The 20,998-nt window shown below is 39.5% G+C and overlaps 1 protein-coding gene across 1 annotated transcript in view; it reads left to right on the forward strand.

Annotated features, from left to right (window-relative positions):
- lamc3 (laminin, gamma 3) overlaps positions 1-20,998 on the forward strand; it is a 131,471-nt gene that overhangs the window by 76,851 nt on the left and 33,622 nt on the right. Inside the window, exons 11-12 of the mRNA XM_063478196.1 lie at positions 10,118-10,227; positions 12,466-12,693. Coding sequence (XP_063334266.1) covers positions 10,118-10,227; positions 12,466-12,693 — 338 coding nt within the window. The remainder of the gene's footprint in view (positions 1-10,117; positions 10,228-12,465; positions 12,694-20,998) is intronic.

Raw genomic sequence — 20,998 nt, forward strand, 5'->3', positions numbered from 1 at the left:
GTTTTTCTTTCTTCTAAATGAGTCCAGTATGTTTATGTCAGTATAAATATATATTAGAAGTTATACTCCTGCTCTATCTTTCCTCCTGTACCTACTGGAAGAAAAGATCAGATCCCTCAATAAGAGAATTTCTATGCACTATAAATTAATAAATCCACAGTCCATTTTCTGTGCATTAATGCACTCTTAAATTTTATTAAAGTGAATTAACTTTATAATTCAGCTGTGTTCACACTGGAAGTGACAGTGACATTGGAAGTGACTGTGACATTGCAATCAGAGACCAGACAAACTGAATGACATTTGTTGTTTCAAGCTGCTATGGGCAAAATAAACACTGGACAGGAAAAAAGTTTTCTTAATTTCCAGGCATGTGATTCAATAGACAACCAATGAGAGTGCAGAACACTGTTTACTGACATATATTACCGACAATAAATACATTAGAGGCTTATCAAGGCAACCAAAGCCTGATACATCCACAAGAAACCACTGCCATCACTTTGAAGCTGACGGCAGATTTTGTCCTTCATCACTTAGCTTGAAATCAAGTTAAGGAGTGGCCTCGATACAGCCACTGCAGACAGGAACAAGGGGCAGGAACAAATGTTGTTGGGTTATTTTAAACTATGGGTATATGAGTATTATAGCATATTATATGATGAGGCAGACAAAGAAATATGAACCTATCCTGAACTCTATTATCTGGATTCTCTGGCTGTTCAGTGTCTGCCTGTCCAGCATACTAAAAAGGCAGACTCTTAAAGTTTACGTCACTCCATCCTAAAAAAGCAGCCTCATGTCACCGCTCATGAGCTTTCTAGTATCATCAAAAAAAAAAAAAAACACTTTTTGATGACACTGACCCTCAGCTATATATTCACAGGCTGAAATCCTTAATCGGATCTTTTATCTAACATTAGACTTCCTGCAGTTCTTTTCACACCACTGTGCTATACCCGGATTCATTCTTGCCCTTCACAGTAAAGCTGCAACTCTGGAGTCTGAATGACCGGAGACTGTAAAGGTGAACCCTGGCAGGGAAGCAGCGTTCTAATCAGTCACATTGTTGTACTAATTAGGCCTGTCAACCTGGGGTAGTAGGTGTAAGCAGCCTGGTCTCCACAATGAACCTCTTCAATACTGGGCTTAAGTTATTCACTCTATTTTTATTCACTTTCCCCATTTGGCCTGCCATCTTGTACCAAGTAATCCTCATCCCACTCCACACCTCCTGCACACTGTTTTGTTGTAGTTTGTCTTCAATTATGTCCCTTTGTATCAATCTTTTATTCTCCTTCTCAGCACTAACAGACCAGCTTAACTTCCTCCCTATTGTCAGCCCTCAAACCCCTTTTCTACCCTAAGATGGGATTTCATCTCCTTTGTTTCCCAGTGCTTGTTTAAAGTGAAGCAAAGAAAACAGCTAACCGTTTAATGAAATTGAAGGGTCCACATAAAAAAAAATACAATGTTATGTAGCTGGGGGACTCTGCTTTGTCCTCTGATTGTACTCCACAGACCATGTTATATTCTGTTAGCTCAAAACGGTCCTGCAGTGCCTCCACCGGGATAACACTCTTACAGTATCAGTAGCAATATTAAGTTGTGTATTGGCACCCATTGAAAAAAAAACATACAAAAGAGGCAAGGTTTCATTTTGAAGAACCTGAAATAAGCTACAGTAGGTTACAACATTCTGAGTAAGCTGTACTTTGCTAGAAGGGAAGTTGCAGTGGTTCAAATTTGAGATGATTAGAGCATGAGCAAAGAGCTGTCCAGAATCCTCAGAGAGGAAAAGGCTGATTTGATGGATGTTGTGCAGTGTTAACCTGGAGTATTAGGCTGTGGTTGCATTTGAGGCTGTGCGCAGACGTTGCTTGTGCTTGTCTAGAATCTCACTATGGATGTTGACAGTCTACGCAGGAGTCAGTACTTGTGCAGTGTTCTCTGTGATGGTGGAAAACTGAATCTGACAAAGGACAGAACAGTGTAGTTGGCATTGGTGTGGTGGGTAAAAGCAGAGATACCCATTACAGAGATGCTGAAGTTTTAGGTAAGGGGGAAAGCAGACAGAATGTATTTCTGCTAAGGCAACGGTAGTATAAAAGGAAAAACAGGTATCTGTATTAGTGTACTGTGTGTATAATCATGTCGCTTTGACTGCATATTTACATTGATTACATAGTTTCTGTTTTTGTGCTGCTGTTTGCTTCATCTAAAATCTGTATCCACTCTACTTTCTATGTTTTTAGGCTGGTAAGGATGGTAATTAGGTGTGTTTACACACAATACAATACAATACAAAAGAAAGCGATTTATTTCCTTCAAAAATGTATTCAAAAACAACATCCAGTGTTAAAGCTTCCCAGTCATATGCAAACTATGAAACCCACCTGCCACTGCCGTTGAAACAAACATCAATACAAGAGCAGTAAATTTAGATCAGAGTAATGACTATTATCATAAACTAACCATCTCCTATTACCAGTTTTAGTTCACTTTTTATATAAATAAATACATTCATATAATTCATATACAAATTTTGGTATCAATCCGATACCAGGTACATATAGGGTAGGTATTGCTGATAGTAATACCGATACTTTTATCTTATAAAGGCAGCTTATGTAGGGGAGAGCATTAGTGTGACTTATGACCACTAAATCACTGAGAGTTTTACTTTCCACAATACTTTGTTAACAAAATAAAACACTTTTTTCAGATTTTTGTGTCTTTTGAAACTGGGTTTTTGGAGACCTAGAATGTAAATGTGCCCGTCTCTAAAGCACTGTGGTCAGCTTCAGTTGCTTAAATGTGCTGTAGGTAGGCTATGAATAAAAGGACGTGACAGTCAACACAAAAAGCTTCAGATATTTTTCATAGTGCATGTTTGAGGTATACTTTTTCATTTCCAAATAAATATTTAATTTAACACAGTTCGGTGTGCTTTATACTGAACTTAGAGGATACACATAAAGTATCGATCCTACCACGCAAGTATCGATCCAATACCAATACCAGCAAATATCAATACTATTGATGATTTGATCGATCCGCTCACCTCTAAGTCCCACCCCACACTTTGGGAAGCACTGCTCTACAAAGAAATTCATTCATGTTTTCCTCCGGTCAGTTTGCATAACTACATTTAGCAGCATTATTTAGTGTCTGTGCTTTGTGTTTACTGTTATTTATCACTCGCTAAAATGCTAACATGTTAAGCTGCTGTGGTCAAACTGCTTAACGTCTAAATAACAGCCTCGCCTCTGAGAGCACGTGAACTTATTGGCAATACCACTGAGCTCAAAGCACTGCTTTAATTACAGCCTCACAGAGCTGTTACAGCAGTAGCTTCTAAAGCTGCATCCACACTGGAAGTGATGTGGCCATCAGAGACCATAATATACCAATAACATTTGGCGACTTCAAGCGACTGCAGGCAAAATAACTGCTGGCGACATAAAGTGGGTAAGCGAGACAAATTTCAAATTCAGCTTCTAGGCAACCAACTGAAGCGACTACCAGTGTCAGTGCAGGAAACCGCTGATTGACATATGACATTAGGGAACCGGAGACTGAAATGTCCGCAAGCGACTAGTAGTCAGTTTCAAAATGGTGCACGCTGAGCAAATCGCTTCCAGTGTGGACACAGCTTTAATATGCTTATTTTCAGAGTGAGCTACACAGCACAGATGGATAAAAATCAGTTTATAGAATGTAACACCACAGTAAACAATAATATGTGTAAGATAATATTGTAAATAATGAAGACCGCTTTTTTTGCTACCTGTAAACTGCCACTATATTAACTTTTCTTAAAAATTGTGCTTTTAATTTGAAATGTATCCTGTAGTGAGCCCCTTCAACTCATCATGAAAGACCGAGATCTACATGATGGCGCATTGGTGTGGTAGTTAGCACCACATGGTCCAGGGTTTGAATCCACTAAAGCTTGCATTCATCTCCCCACATCTTCATCAGCTCTCTCTGGATAGTTCTGCTTCCTTCCGAAGGTTTTGCAGAGCTGATTATTTGGCGACTCTAAATCGTCCATAGATGTGAATTGTGTGTTTATATGTGTTAGCCCTGTTACAGATTGGGAACCTGTCCATTGGTACACTGCCTTTCACTCCATGGCAACTGGGAGCAGCTCTTTGACCCTGAACCTTCACCCTGAATGGGATAAGTGGAAGAAAATGGATTGGTGCATGAATACCAAAGTCCAATTCTGCCCTCCCTTTAGCTCTTTGTTTGGTTCACTTTAAATTCATAGGAGGGGGAAAAAATCGTTTTTAGCTAAAACTGAAACACTCAGTACTTTTTGATCAAAAATAATAATCAGAATTAAAGTTACAGTTTCTACTAATCATGATGCTCCAGTTTTTATTCTTTCTTGACTTCTTTTTGACTCACAGTGCCTCTTACATGATAAACTTGCAAACATTTGACTTTATAAGTTGACAGTGATCTACAATATTGGTACATCTAAGATCTGTTTGCTTTGAAAGGGAGTTCTTATCTGTACTCTGGTTCTTGTGTGTAATCTTATTATGGAACAGTGGCTTAGGTTTACCCTTGTTTTTTAAGCTGAGAAGAGCATGTCTTCTTTGCCCAGTCCATCAAAAAAGGATTCAGCCCTTCGTCTGGCACACTGCTTGTGACTCTCTGTCCAATTCTTCCCTGCCTATTACTGGTGTCTGTGCACCAGTAATGACTCTTCTCTTACCACCAAAAGCCCTGGCTAAAGGGACTTGTTGATCCTCTCTCTGAAATGCAGTGGAGCTTGGGGAAAGAGCCAGTGATTAAATGTTCTTCTCCACAGTTCTCCACAGAACTTATTACTCTTGTCAGGTACATGCTTAGATGCACTTCGCTGCACGAGCTGTATCATTCCCTCTATTTCTCTTCGCACATACATACACAAATATTTTAGCATTTTATTTTTTTATGTGCAACAATTAGATGCAATACAAGCATTAAAAATAATTGCACTCAGAAAGTGGAAATATATGTGCTTCTAAGTGTTTTTGCCGAAGCTCGGCATAAATAAACATGAGCATAAACACACGCGCCAAATCTCTCCTGACTGACAGCATCTGCATTCAGAAATGATAAATATGTTAACCTGTTAAGTGGCTTTGTGTTCCCACTTGATAGCAGAGATCATTTCGGAATCAGATGAAGAAGAAATATATGGAAGCTCAGGGATTCAAGCGGAGGGGATTGATGAGAGGAGGGGGGTGAATGGCTTATATGAGGTAGCTTTCACTCTTCTCTCTGATGTTCCCTCTGTTCACTTTTTGTTCCTTTGAAATTAGTAGGCGGAGAGGTTTTATTGACTTGCCTGTAGTGCTTTGTGTACATCTTCACCATGTAAGCTTAATATTCATGTGATAAGATGCCAATCCCTTGCAATTCATAACATAAAGTATCAGCTCTTCCCCATTTTAAATGCTAAAAGTAGTCTTTCAACAAACTACATAGATGAATGCTTGTGAAAAGTAGTTTTGGCTTATTTATGATACAATGACCCTCTTCAGTCCTGTTTGAGAAACTTCATATAGACTGTATATAAAAGATGGACTTATATGTGATTTCCACTGGGGCCAGCTGCATCATATTTCAATGCTTGTGAATCCATGGCTCTCTCTACCTCACAGCACCAACCGGTATAGTTTGGAAAGGCATATGGGTCAGGAAGTTTTCAAAATAAAAGACCTTGTGTAAACTAAATGCTCTGTTTCTGAATGGTTTCTGGTGTGCAGAAGGTGTAGAAGAAATATTAAAGAACAAATCTGCGTATATACTATATACATATATATATATATATATATATATATATATATATATATATATATATATATATATATATATATACATATATATATATATAGAGGAGGAAGGCGAGGAACCATCATGGAAGGACAGGCCCCTGCACGGTATGTACCACCGGCAGATAGAGGAGGTGGCTGATATCCAGAAATCCTACCAGTGGCTGGACAAAGCTGGACTGAAAGACAGCACAGAGGCACTAATCATGGCAGCACAGGAACAAGCACTGAGCACAAGATCCATAGAGGCTGGGGTCTATCACACCAGGCAAGACCCCAGGTGCAGGCTGTGTAAAGATGCCCCTGAGACAATCCAGCACATAACAGCAGGGTGCAAGATGCTCGAGAGGATGTGGAGGGTGAAGGTAACGGTGGTCCCCGTGGTAATCGGAGCACTAGGTGCGGTGACTCCCAAGCTAGGCGAGTGGCTCCAGCAGATCCTGGGAACAACATCGGAGATCTCTGTCCAGAAGAGCGCAGTCCTGGGAACAGCTAAGATACTGCGCAGGACCCTCAAGCTCCCAGGCCTCTGGTAGAGGACCCGAGCTTGAAGGATAAACCGCCCGCAGGGGCGAGATGGGTGTTTTTTTTTTTTTTATATATATATAGTATATACACGGTGTTAGCCTCCAGGTATTCTTTCTAATGGCAACAAGGGGATCGCTGTTGTTAGAGTTTAGTGTCCTCAGTTGCCTAAATGCTCAAATCAGAACTGCAAGTCCACAACCAATTTGCAACTAAATGATGGCTACATCCATTTTTTATAATCTATAACATCACTCTCGCTCTCTTCCAAAATAAATAAATATTTTATTTTATTCCATTACAAGCCTATATTGTAAATATCTTTGAGTGTTTGCAGAATATAGCTTGGTCTGAAACCATCATTTACTCCAAGTAACTTGGGTTTAATATGCCAGTTTTTGGGTCATGTATTTGTATTCCTAGTAATTAAAATGAACCTCATAGTTAGTTACTTTAATTAGACAACGACAGATTGGCACAATTGGATAGCTCATAACATGTTCCCACATGTATGCCTGTATCTTTTGGTATCTACTTTGCAGTCATGTTTCTTACCCTCCAAGTACTTCATCATTCCTCTGTTTTTTATACACTGCTTGTGTCTCGCTATCTTGCTCACCTTGTATCTCTATCTGTCCTCTCTAAGGGTACTTGTGTGTGCTCGTGTGTGTTTGTGTGTGCCCGCTATTCTTTTGGGCTTTTCTCTCCTGATGATCTCCTCTCATCCTCCGTGGAGCAGGCTTAATTACAGTGTGGCTCTTCGCGCTCTGCTTGGTGCTGATTAAAAAGGACACTGACGCTCCATGGGGAAAGCATGACTGGGAGTTTGTTCACTTTCATGCACACTCTGCTTATCGCTGTCTGACCAGCTCCATTACCATGGCTTTGAGGCCCAGTTTGTAATTGCCTCTCTTTATTACTGTGCCTACATGTCAGGCCAGGGAACAAGGACCCGCTGCATCCAGCGAGAGTGTGTGGCAAGCCAGGAATGCACGCACGCACACACATATAAACATGCACAGTGTGAATCTGAATGCTACAACCCAGGCCAGGCAGAAAACAAAGCATTTTCAAAGTGAGCTAGTGTCATGCTGAGAACAATTGACCTAATAAAATAGAGGCCCTCAAACACTTGCACATAAAAGGCCTGACTTAGCCTGATATGGTTAACAAACCAAAGGTTTCGCAACTCATTCTTTTAAGGTTCTTGTCTGTGATGGCAAGGTTTTGATTTTATAATGTAATACCAATTTTAAAAAAAAAAGACTGAAAGGGGCACAACCATTGTGTTTATTCTTTTTTTAAACAAGCGTGAACAATGACACTAGCTTTGAAAAGGCATGGCGCTGTTTTTAACATTGAACACATACTGTTAAAGATAAAAGCCATCCACTAGTTTGTTCACTCCAATTATGAAGCCCGTATTTTAGCTTTATTGCAATTGCTTTTTCATTTATTTAATTATTTATTGAGTATTGTGCAAAGGTCTTGAATCACTCCCCATTTCTTTATATTTAGCTAACAAGGGAAACAATTTTCAACTAAGTAATGACCTGGCAAAAAACCTGAGAGATGCACCTGGTCCTTCAGATGATTCATCTACTGTTTGTGAAGCTTCATCCAAAATGCTCTCAGTGGAAGAGTCGCTAGAAAGAAATCATAAGGCTTTAGGGCTATTATTATCATCATTATTATTGAATTTTGATTATTATTTATAGTTTCCCAAAACACCATAAGCCACAAAATGCTCAGAATTACAATTATATAAACAAACATAAAATAAACAATATTAAACTCAGTGTGTCAGCTTTTATTTTAAATATGTTTCAGTATTCCAAATATTAACTTACAAGCTTATTAGAATTGTACAAACTCTGTTTTTGCTTTAACCTCTTAAGCCCCAAGCCTAACTGATCTCCTGCCTTTTGCCCCCGTATCAGGGGGCGTTGGGACTTAAGAGGTTAAACACTGTATTTCCATGTATGTTTACACATATTTAAAAAAAATAATAATAATTGAACTATTTATTTGTCTGTTTAATTTTTGGAGCTGGAAATGACCATATTAGGACATGGTTAAAGCTAAGTTTTCACTTAATGCTAGCAAGCTTGTTTGGCCACAAACTGCATATTTGTTCATTTGTCCATTTGAGGAACTACACTTCTTGGCACTTCAACGTGTACTATATTTTTTAGTCCTAGGTTGGTACACAAATTAAAGCTGAGGCTAATACAAAGGTGATATTTTCAGAATAAGTTAAAGTGTTGGACAAGTTAAACTTTTTTGGGTTGGTGATGATGCTGGATGAATTAAGCAATCCCCGTATTCTAAAACAGGTATCTAATGGTTTTAAAGCTAATATCAGTTTTGGATATTCAAATTAAATTTTAAAGCAATAACCAGCAAATACTAGGTGTAATTCTTGCTATTTCATCCTTGGTATTTTCTGTACTATAAAAATGTTTAGTGGATTAAATTCCATGTATTAGGACAGCGTTTGTAACCGCAGACTCGATAGCTTGACTAATGGAGCATATTTTTATTAATGGGAAACACCATTTGGTAATGATGCAGTGCTGAGTCCCATATATTAGAAAATGTTACCTGTAAGTCATTCCTTAATGGAGAGTATATGAATATATCACTTAATTCGGCTGTTCCTTACCTTTGGGACCTTGACACAACAGTGGGTGAAAAATTATCAACACAACAACACGGCGCAGAGCTGACACAGCACCTGTCATCAAGATGGAAAGTACGCGTGATGCCAGAAGTAAAACAGGCAGATGTCAGCTGTGCTGACTGCCTTAGCAGAACATCCTCCAACAGATGGCAAATCTCTGTGATGAAGACCCTGAATATATGTTGAAGTCAGCATATTTACATTCGGTTGTTTTCTTTTTTGAATTGTTTTCTGTGTTTCATACCAACTTTTAGGGGCGCATTATGGGAAACGGGGAACAAAGTTAAAAGTGGAAAATGAGCTAACAGTATTAAGATTGAAGTTGTAATATTTTTTAAAGATTACAAGCTGAAATACAAAGAACAAAGCTGACAATCCAAGTCAAAGTGTAACCACTACTGCATGGCTATCTTGACAAAGTTCCTCGGGCTCACGAATTAGTGAAATCACAGTTCAAAACTGGTTTAAATCATTTCTCTTTTAGCACATAAACAGTGTGAAAACAAGTGTAAGAAACCTGAAGAGCTTGTGCAAAAAAACAGCATCTCTGGAGAAAGAAAACCCTCAAGAAAGAGTTGGTTGCCATGATGTAAACTGACATAGACGGTCAGGACATATGCAAGGATCATATGAAATATCACAAGAGGCAATAAGACAGTTGATCGAATTGTTTAGATTAATCATATTTTGTATGTGTAGGACACAAATCTCTTTTTACTTGTAAGATATGTCTCTGTGTATATATGTCTGGGTCAGCCAGTATGATTGAATGAATGAACATTGTTAACAAATCTTAACATCTATATGTTTTTAGAAATCATTTATTATAAATCCCAATTCTTTGGATTTTCATATATAATAGGTTAATTTTATCTTCCCCCTAAAAATGCCATGCAATGTTCTCCATTTGCATGTGCTTCATGTGTCACGCTGAATGTCACGTACACGTAACCCAACAGTCTTTAAAATTTGTTCGAGGGGTCACTACATTCGAAATTAAAATTTTGATAAAGCCCTGCAGGCCTTTTAGCAAATATTAAATAAATGACACGTTTGCTGTTTTCCTTTTTGACAGGCTTGACGAAAACGAGAAGAGATTTAAACCTGCGCTTTCTGCCTTTGACTTCCAACTCCTCTTTTACAACCTGACGGCTCTCAAGATCAGCAATGCTGGGGGACACAACTGTAAGTGTTGGTTTGTGTTTATGAACTTGTCCCAACAAGCATATCCAATTCATTTTTACATGACTTACACTGGAGCCTTAAATGGGTGGTCATGTGTATGTGCTGTAGGAGCAAATAAAATCTATCAAATCTATTTTTCTGAAAGCACGATTTACAAATAATGCCAACATTTAGAGGCCTACAGAATTACTAAAATCATTGTTTTTTATGACCGTTTTCTTTAACCAGACAGGAACACATTATTCAAGCTGCAGCAGAACTTGCTGGTAAATCGGTGTTGGTGTTTGTGCTCGAGGAATCGTTCAACTGTTCCCTATCTGGCTCAGCAACAGAACGGGACATTTATTCCCAGATGTTTGCAATGAGTTCTTGAAATTTGATAGTTTGTATTGTAATGAACCAGCGGGATCTGAGAGGCATTACGGTGGATTAAAGCGTGGAGGAGACAGAACAGCTGGACAAAATCACCAGCTTCCTCACACTTACTTACACCATTTTAATTAGCTGCTTGGTGCAGGCGTCACCACACAGACTCTTATGTAGTTCCACATGCATGGCGTTTAGGCACAAAAAATAAAATAAAAAACACAGGCACAGCCATGCATATTCCATCAAACTGTTTTCTGTACCCACCCACCTACCCTACCCACATGAACGTGGTATCAAAGTCAAGCACACAGTTTACACTGCATCTTTTGCACATTACGGGGGAGAAACTGTTAATGACTTGTGTTAGGTCTCAAACTCATTCTCAAACAGTGTTAGAAGTGCTTTATCGCTGCAGGCGGTGCAACAAACTTTAATATCCAAACCCCATAAAGCTGTCCTCTCATCATTCTCATCTCTGCCTCTCACATTTTCCTTCATTCTTTAAAATTCTCCCTGCACCACAGAGAGTCTCTTATTAACAGAACTGTATTACTTAAGTGACAGTATTGTCTTTAGGTTGTTAAGGCAAGGCTGTGATGGCAGTCACAGTAAAGAGCTTTTATTTTCCCCACCACAAAAAAAAAATTAGTTTTGAAAAGCGAGTGTGGCCATATTGAAAGTTTATGGGAAATCAATGGCTTAATGGTTAAATGTACAGGCGCCTAAGGAGACCTAAATTGTCAGAGTCTGCCAGGCTGCAGTAAAGTCATTCGTTGCAAGTAAAATCTCGACTGCTCTGACAAGGTTTCCTGTGACAAGGATTGATGGAGAGAACTTGCACAGCACGACTTAAAATGGAAGGCTTTTAATTAACCGAAATATAGGCTTCAGTATCTGAAAACTGTTTTAATTGCACATTTCCACCCGTTGAACGAGCTAATAGAATTCAGGAGCTACTGGAGAGTAAAGGGTAGAGGCTAAGGCAAGTCGCGGAAAGGGAAGAGGACTGGCTTGCCTACTGATTATCCCTCAGAGGTGTAAATGAACCGGCTTTCATCACCGCTCAAGGAATCTCTGAATCATGGCTTGTTAGATGTCAAGGTCCATCCTCTCCTCTGGTTCTTCCACTGTCTCGCCCCTCGCCGTTTCTGCCACTCAGGTCATTATGCAGTCGCTCATCCACACTTGGTTTATTCCTTATCTGACAACTGCTACATAGTCATACGTGCATAGAATCTGTCTGTCTATCGTCTGTCTGGCTATTGAAAACGGACACGGTAATGGACACCAAAAGTAATTTTGTGTTCTGCGGCTGTGGCTCAGGCAGTAAAGGGTGAGAGGGATACAGTTCAGCATGGCCTGCCCCCATCACTATTCATGAGAGGAGAGTGGGATCTTGAAAACCCCACAGGAACTGCACGTTTGACATACCTCCACAGAGTCTCCTGTCTGTTTTTTTTTCTTGTCTTGCTCTGCTGCAGTGATTTATTCATTTGCTATATCAAAGAGTCCCTGGATCACAAGTGTATGTGTGTGGGCACGTGCAGGCACATGTGTGTAAGCAAGCATTAAGTGTGGAATTTATGGCCATGTGGGTGGATGAATCGGTTATTGTGTTAGTGTGTGTATGTATGTGTGGGTGCATGTGTGTCTCTGACTGTAAAATGTAAACACAGGCCAAAACCTGTAATGAGACAGGGAGAGAGGGACGGCACTGCAACAAATGCTAATAACCTACTGCTTAACAAGATGCAGAGACCTCCCACTATTACCACCACCACACACACACACATACTTGCACCTGTCGCTTATTCCAGAGAAAGATTTGTATTAACATCTTTGACATTCCTCCTTTTCCTTCCTTGCCAGACACATCACAGCTCGCAGGAGTAACCATGACCTCAGCAGTCATCTCCGCTGACCCAGCCTTTCCTCCTGCTCCGTGGGTGGAATCCTGTTCCTGTCCCCCGGGCTTTGCGGGCCAGTTTTGTGAACAGTGTGCCCCCGGATTTACCCGGGAAGAGCCTGCTAGAGGGCCTCTCTCGGCATGCGTTCCATGCAACTGCCACCAGCATGGAACGTGCCATCCAGAGACAGGTAATAAGTGAAACATTGACATTGCATTGTACACAGCTGTGTTCATGTGATAAATTAGAAAAATGTCAGGAATTCATAATGAGTTTGGTGCCACTTCACTGACAGCCAGTCAGCAGTATTTCTGTTTCAGCGACTCCAGCTGAAGTAGGAAAAAAAAAAGCATGAAAATGTTGAATTCATAAATCAAGTGCATTTCATTTTTAAAGGTGAACTTCACTAGTTTCACAGTCAACGTACTACTTATAGGGAGTGTGCCACAGTCTGTCAAAACAGCTTTTTTTAATCTCTCTGTGTCTTTGGGGGGCCTTGGTTGTATACGAGAAAACATCTTGAGTATCGGCCAGAAATGTAAACTAAAGTTTGTAGAGTATAAATATAAAAAAGAAAACACATATGGCAAACCTCGCATGGAATTCAGAAGTCAGGAGTGGTCTAAATAATATCAGAATAATCCTTTTTAATAGAGGTGGATTTTTGTAAATAGCCTATAGCTCGCTATCTATTCGTCCATCTGTCCATTGTCACAGAGTCCATTTTCTGGAGGTCTGTGGTGAATCTATATAGAGCTGATGCAGGCTATGCCAATGGCAGCATGCAGGGAGATAATGGCGTCCGGTTTAGAAGTGCAAAAAAGAATCCACGCACATCCCCCTCATCCTAGGGGGCAGGTGTAGAGCTGAAAAAATGCAATAAAGAAGAAGAAGTAATGGTTCGCATAATGCAGAATTCCAGATTCCTTATTTATTGCATCTGGTAATGTTTGTGAATCCAATATCTCAAGAATGAAGAGACATAGGAATTTCAAATTGATACCACAAGTGTCTCTTCTAAAAATCCCGGGCGAGGTCAAATCTCAGTGACCTCGATCTCAAGGTTCAGGTCAAAGGCCAGGCTTTCTGAAAATCTTGTGAATGCAATAAGTTGAGAACAAGGCAACGTAGGATTTTGAAATTGATATCATAGGTGCATCTACTAGGAGGCTCGGGATTCCACTAGCTGCATCTAGTATTTTTGCAATTGATTTCACCCAGCCAGCAACCCTTCCACATTTTTTTCCAAATCATCAGCAGTAGCAAGGGGGTCACCGACTGGTCTCTAAGCCTGTGAGATTGGGGCCTTATCCAGCTTAGAGTTGCCAGGGGGGTCTGGATTCTTTCCCAGCATACAGTGGAGAAATGTTGAGTACACCATGCTAGTCCATCACAGGGATAATGGAGAAACACACACATCCACACCTACAGCCAACTGTGACTCACTAATTAACCAAAAATACTGTATTTGGGCTGTGGGAGGAAACAAGATGAGCCTGGAAAACCTAGAAGTGTGTTTCTCATCTCCTTTTTTCCTACATTTTTTTTCCTCTTGCTGAATGCCCACTGTACCAGAATATTATTATGATAGCTGACTGCTAATTGAATACTGTTTAGATGCTGATTTCAGGAGCACAACGTTTTACATTGTCAGGCAAAAGAGCACTCACATTTGCATGTAAATTTGCAGGGATAGTAATGTAATTGAGAATGGAAAACAATAACACAGCACTGGATAGGAAAGAAAAAAATACATGTAAACTACTGATGCTAAATGCTTTCTATTGCAGTGTAACAGGAGACAAAACAGTAAACAAATCAAAATACATCTTCCTATTTTGTGTTGTCTCCCCCTTCGTATACTGTAATATCACACATTATTACTCCTGTTTCTCCTCCAAGGGCACGCTTTAGCTTCAATGTTTTTCTCTGAGCAGAATCAGAAATGATTGTAACTCTGTGTCTCTCAAGTGTCATAAAATTGTAAAAACAAAAAAAAAAAAAAAGTCATGACTTAAACCTGTAAAGTAAGGTGTATTTCATACGAAATATGGGCAACCGTGGCAATCTCCTAGCAACCAAAGTAACCGCAACATGTTTTTTGGTGCACCACCGTATATCTCTTTGTGTTCAATTTAAGCTAGCGATAGCAAGCAAGCTACCAGAACCATTAATTAACTAGTCCGGGACTACACATCTTGCCAGCAATTTGCCAGCAAACCCAGAAACTTCCAGCAACCACTCAAAATCAATTAAAGAATACTAAGTTTACCAAACATCCAGTCATCAACAGTCTCTATGTAGTGTGACTTGAAGGAGCTAAGCTAGCTGGGCAATATATGCCTTCCTTGAAGCTTTGCATTTCACCTGAAAACAAATTTACTGGTTGATCACATCAGCCACTCCATAACAATGCAATTTATGAAATGTCGGCTTTTCTGTACTATTCTACATTTGATGACCTGCACGTTGAAAAAAATAACTTTGGAGAGTTAAACTACTCGTCTTATAGAAAAACAGTAAAATGCATTTTGCTGACAAAAACAAATCCAACTGACATTTGTCTTAATTCCCAGCAGCCGTGTCTTGTCATTTGCCTAAATGTGCTAAAACATTATTTGCAAACAAAGAATGAGAAATGCTCTTTCTGATAGATAAGAGTAACAAACGACTGTGAATAATTTCACATACTGTTTTGACAGCTTCAAGTGTCAATTCAGAATCAAGACAAAAAAAAAGTAGAAAAGTGTAAATTTCATTGTGTCATATTCGAGTACAGTTTTACCATTAGTCTCATGTGGAAGTGCTCAATAATGCCACTATTAGTTTCTATTAGTGTTTATTGTTTATAGAGTCTCTTTTTCAATGTCGGAGGCATTACTAAAAAAAAAAAAAAAGGTTTTGCACATTACTCGTTACTTTCCTTAAAAGTGATGTAGTACATTACTTAATTACTTGCCAGATAAAGTAATCAGTTACGCTGTTTGCTACATTAGTTACGCATTACCAAGCCACTTAACAGTATAAACCTGAGGCTACAGTCCCACACACTGACACAGATCCCTGTCCTGATGACGACAAATAGGATCTTTCTTTTAGTGTATACACATGAACACAAAACCAAGAACACAAAGGGTTAAAAGCCAGCCCAAAGAGACTTCAAAGCAGTCACCACAGTGATTGTGCAGATGCTTGCAAAGAGTCAAAGTTGTGCTGTTTCTGTCCAGGACATACCATTTCACTCCTGCCTTGATCCAAATATCAATGATATAGATGCCAATGCTGGCATTACTATTGGATCAATACTAGCATCAAAAGGTTAATACTGTGTTTCTATCCCATACTGTATGCAGCCCTCTGAATTGTGTTAAATAAATAATTGTTTTTGGAAATGAAAAAATACACCACAAATATGCATGATGAAAGATGTCTAAACTTTTTTGTGTCCTATAACACATTTAAACAACAAAATTTGGCCCAAAGTGCTTTAGAGACATTCCAGGTTCTACAAAAATCATTTTCCAAATATATGAAAAACTGAAATGTGTGTTTTGCTGCGTTAGTTATTGTGGAAAGTAAAAATCACAGCAATTTAGCTGCAATTTAAAATGTGTTCAGAATTTTAAAATTGATGATGATTTATCTCATAAATCATGACACACTGCTCTTTGGTTAGGTTAAAGTATCAGTATTGGTATCCGGAGTACTGACCCTATATTTACTTTGTATCGGATTGATACCAATATTTACAGTATCACACTAACTCTTGTCTTTTTTTGCAATAAAAATAAAAATAATCTCCACAGTTAAAGATATAGATCATTATTTTCTTCCTTCCTGCACACAAACTGAAATCAGCTGATTAGAGCGAAAAGGCACAGGATGAAAAAAAGCATGGTTGTTTTTTTATTTGATTAGATTTTTTTGCTTTTTCTTTTGTTTTATTTATTTGGTTATTTGCTCAATCTTTCTCAGATAATTGAAGGAGCTTTGTAACGCAAGTAACATCATAATTCTAACTATAATGTCATTACTGTATTTAGCCCAGTAATGCGTTGCACATTACTGTGTTACTGTAAAATGTAATGGGATTTAAAATTAACTGCCTAAGACCCAAACTCTTTCATGGCATGCATTTTTAAATTTCTCTGTGCTATTTGGGCTCATTGTGACCTGATGAATGTAAAAACAAAGAATTATCTTTTTACCTGATATACTTTCTAAGAGGAGGATATCAGGCCCTTGTAGAGCAAAATTTAGTATTGTGGTCCAACCCCAAAATTATGTCCAGTACAATCAACAGTAGTAAATACACACAGAACAAGCAAGTATGCAAATCTACTACAAGTAATTAAAAAAAAAGTAGTACAAGTAGTAAAAAAGCAAAAACCACCAAAATTCTTGAAGTTCTTTGTCAATAAAGCCCAAAACATGAGTAAAAGGCATAGTCTTGGGTGAAAAAACAGGAGTCGTAATATTCATGAAAAACATTTGTAGCCTGAAGTAACTGCCTCCAAGTTACCTAAAAACACCTTAAATACATTTAGCGAGACCAGCTCTTAAAGTTTTAAGAGCTGTTGCAAATGATTCCACGAGGAGGGAGCTGCAATGCCCTTTTTCCAAATGAATTTGGGAAAATTTGGGCATTTCAATATAATGCCATTCAATAAAATACAGATCCAAGTCTCTAGTTCTAAAATGAAGTCTGAAGTATTCAGCCAGTGTTACATGACATGAGGGATCATCACGGGTTCTTGAGACAATATTTTCTATCACTGGGCCCGTGAGAGAGGGGAAGAACAGAAAGATGGAGGCTCTTTGACTGAAACATTTCTTTTTTTTTTAGTCTTTCTAGAACTGACATTCAGTCATCATCACTTCAAGGGAATGTAGCTCAGTCATCCCTCAGGAGCATTGGCAAGCTATCACTCAAAACTTAAAAACTGGGTGGCTCTACTAATACAGCAGTATCCTCATTTCAACTAATCTTTATAATAACAGCTAATCTAAGAGTCTGTATTTAAAGTACCAGACTTTTTTTCTTGTGGGCGACAATAACAGCAGTCGGAGCACGCTTTCACATTCACATCCCAAATGTAACGTTCCATAAATGACAGAAGTAAAACGGCAGCTGTTGGGTGTGTAAACAAGTCAACCTGTGTGCGCTTATTTAGATATGTTTACGTGTCTGTCAGCGTGCACTCTTTATTTTCCTCCCTGAGCCTTTTCCACGCTATCTCGTTCGCACAGCTTTTAAACAACTCCATCTCACCAAGAGCAGACAACTATCCCATCCAAGGTCCCACCCTCCATCCTTTATCTTCCCTCAATCTCTCTCTTCCTCTCCTTACCCATCTTCTTTCCTACCCTACAACTTGAAGTCTCAGAGATATGACCTAGTTAAGAGATGCCTGGAGCTTTGGCTGAGAGTGCGCATTATGTTTGTGTGTGTGAGTGTGTGTGGGTTATATCACTGACTCTGTGTGCATGTGTCTGAGGTCCGGAAGCAAGTCTAGTATCACTGCCTGCCTGCCTCTCCCCTAATTAGACTTGTTAACCGCCTCTTGGCTAATGATGTCTAATTTGCTTGCAGATTTCCTGTGTCTCTTATGTCTCTTCTCAATCTGGTTGTCTCCTTCTCTGTCACACGCTCTTTCTCTCTCCCTCTCTGCCTCTTCTTGTTCGGCAGACTCCCTTGTCAGTCTCTTGCTCTCTCCCGCTTCCTTCTTCCTGTCAGCTAAAAACTCCACCTGCTCTCACCAGTCACCTTGACTTTGTTATGTTTTTTTTCTTCTTCTTTTTACGTCCTTTACTCCCCTCTGTGGGGAGCGTTCTCCAGTTTCTACTCCCTATGTGGCCTTCTGTCTTTCATTGTTGTATTTCCTTTATATTGGCATAGTAGTCCATGCTGTTCTTTTATGCTTTTACCAAGGCGCGCAAATGCTTTTATTTTAAACAGGAGGTAGTAGCAGTAGTACTTCAACTTGGACCACAGAGAGGGAAAGTGGGGAGGTAATAAATGAAAATCAGTTTTGTGTTTTCAGCATCGTTTGAACACAATCCCTGCAATTTTTATTAACTCAATCATGAACTTGCTTAACCGTTTTGGCATCAAAGTGGTTTATACACAGCAAGCGATACTTTGGAGTGTCGTAATTGTATCTTTAACATTTTCTCCTGTAAGGTCTCCTCAAATTATGAACAATTTTCACTGAACAAACACAAACACACACACACATACACACCCACACACACGCTTTTCAGGATGCGTTAAAAATATATACCTGGCTCAGACACTATGCAAATGATGAAAGAGAGGAAAGCAGTGTGTCCTCTGAGTCATGTATTATAAATGTTTCTTATGATGTGTCCCCTGGACTGACACTTGAATAGTGCTGGCTGTTTATTAGAAAAGGAAGCTAGTTAAAATTATCCTCTTTTTGGGGGGGGGAAATGAATGATGATGGCTTGTCGCCTTGTGAACACAAGCCAGCTTCCTTTATATAACAGCAAGCAAACAAGCAAGAGAGGCGCTCCATGAATCTATAAGTTCTGGTCAAGGGGAACTATCAAAGTAAGTTGATTAGAGACACCCTGTTCATCATGTGTCACCAGGAGGGCGGACCAACCTGCTGTTTCTTCTATCAGAATCTTAATTGCTGTATAATTACCTAACGACTTGTATCATCATGCGGGGTGTGCCCACAGACAAAACTGGGATGGAATTTATTCGCTGGCTGCCGAGGGAAGCTGCAGCCAATGGTGCTTCATAATCATGATTTATTAACACTCCCTGAGTCGTGTCGGTTCTATTTGCTGTAGAGCAGCACAACAGATTGGAAATGTTAATATTTGTGGTGGAACAAGCAAATTGCGTTCTCTGCCGAGCTCTTGTGCTGCAGGGCCGATGAAGTCAGACATATGTTGTTAGAATGCAAAAAAAAAAAAAAAGAACATATGTGTACTCTATAGGTTTCCACAGTTTCACAAACCTTTACTTTACTACACCACAGGACCGGACGCATTTCTTTATAGCATGTTGGCTGTGGTAATTGCATATACACCATCCATAAAACTGGGCAGAGGCCCTAATTTATGATCTCAAGGGGGATATGGAGGCATAATTATAATGTATAGATAAAATGGGAACACTCAATTTTCTATGCACCCCATATTGCAGGAGAGCGCTCATTAATCAAAGAAACAATTGAAACACACGATGCTCTCAACACTGTGCTGGTTATTGAGTGTTAGGGAGCTTTATCTGAGTTCCCCTGTTAGCGCCTCTTTCTAATAGACCTGTGTTCTCTTACAGGGTGCATTACATTTATACTTACGTCTTAAGAAAACACTACCATCACTGGGAGGTGGTCGGTATATATAAAAGCTGCAACATCCACCTCATGTACAGCATTGTGCAAAAGACTTGTTTTTTCAAGTTATACATTGATTTGCATGTCATTGAGTCAAATAAGTGTTTGATCCTCCAGCAAAACTTGACTTAGTACTTGGTGGTGGAACCCTTGTCAGCCTCTTTACAGAAACTCTTTAAATCCTTTAGGTTTCTTGGCTGCTGCTTGGAAACTTGAAGCTTCAGCTTCCTCCACAGATTTTCTATCAGACTTAGGTCTGGAGACTGGCTAGGTCATTCCATGACATTAATGTGCTTCTTCTTTAGCCACTCCTTTGTTGCCTTGGTGGTAAGTTTTGGGTTACTGTCATGCCAGAAGACCTCCTCAAACCCATCTTCAGTGTTCTGACTGAGGGAAGGAGGTTCTGGTCCAAGATTTTGCAATACAAGGCCCCCTTTCCTTGGCCCTCAGTGCAGTGAAGTCATCCTGAACCCTTAGCACAAAGCATAATGTTTCCATCTTGACTGTGTGGATGGTGTCTTTGGGTCATACTCAGCCATTTTCTTCCCCCAAACATGGTGGGTCGGGTTGATGCCAAAGAGCTTGATTTGGTTTCATCTGACCACAGCGCCTTCTCCCAAACCTTCTCTGACTCATTTAGATGTTCACTGGCAAACTTTTTAAGACAGGTCTGTACATGTGCTTCTTTAAGCAGGGGAACCTTGTTGGCGCTGCAAGATTTCAATTCAATCTAGTGCAGTGTGTTACCAATGATCTTGCTGACTGTGTTCCCAACTGCCTTCAGATCATGAACAAGTTCCACCTATCTAGTTTTGGGTCGCAATTTCATATTCAATAGACCTTTCTTATGATCATCCTTACCCCAAGAGATAAGCTCTTGCATGTAGACACAGACAGATGGCAACTGATGGTCATTTTACATTTCTTCCATTTCTGAATAATCAAACAATAGCTGTCAACTTCTCGCCAAGCCTCTTGCTGATTGTCTTGTAGCCCATTCCAGTGTTGTGCAGGTCTACAATCTTGTCCCTGACATCATTTGGCTGCTCTTTGGTCTTGCCCATGGTGGTGGAGAGGTTGGAATGGAAGAAATTGTTTATGCAGACAGGTGTACTTTGTACA

The sequence above is a fragment of the Pelmatolapia mariae genome, linkage group LG7 (assembly GCF_036321145.2).
Source record: "Pelmatolapia mariae isolate MD_Pm_ZW linkage group LG7, Pm_UMD_F_2, whole genome shotgun sequence".
Taxonomy (NCBI): domain Eukaryota; kingdom Metazoa; phylum Chordata; class Actinopteri; order Cichliformes; family Cichlidae; genus Pelmatolapia; species Pelmatolapia mariae.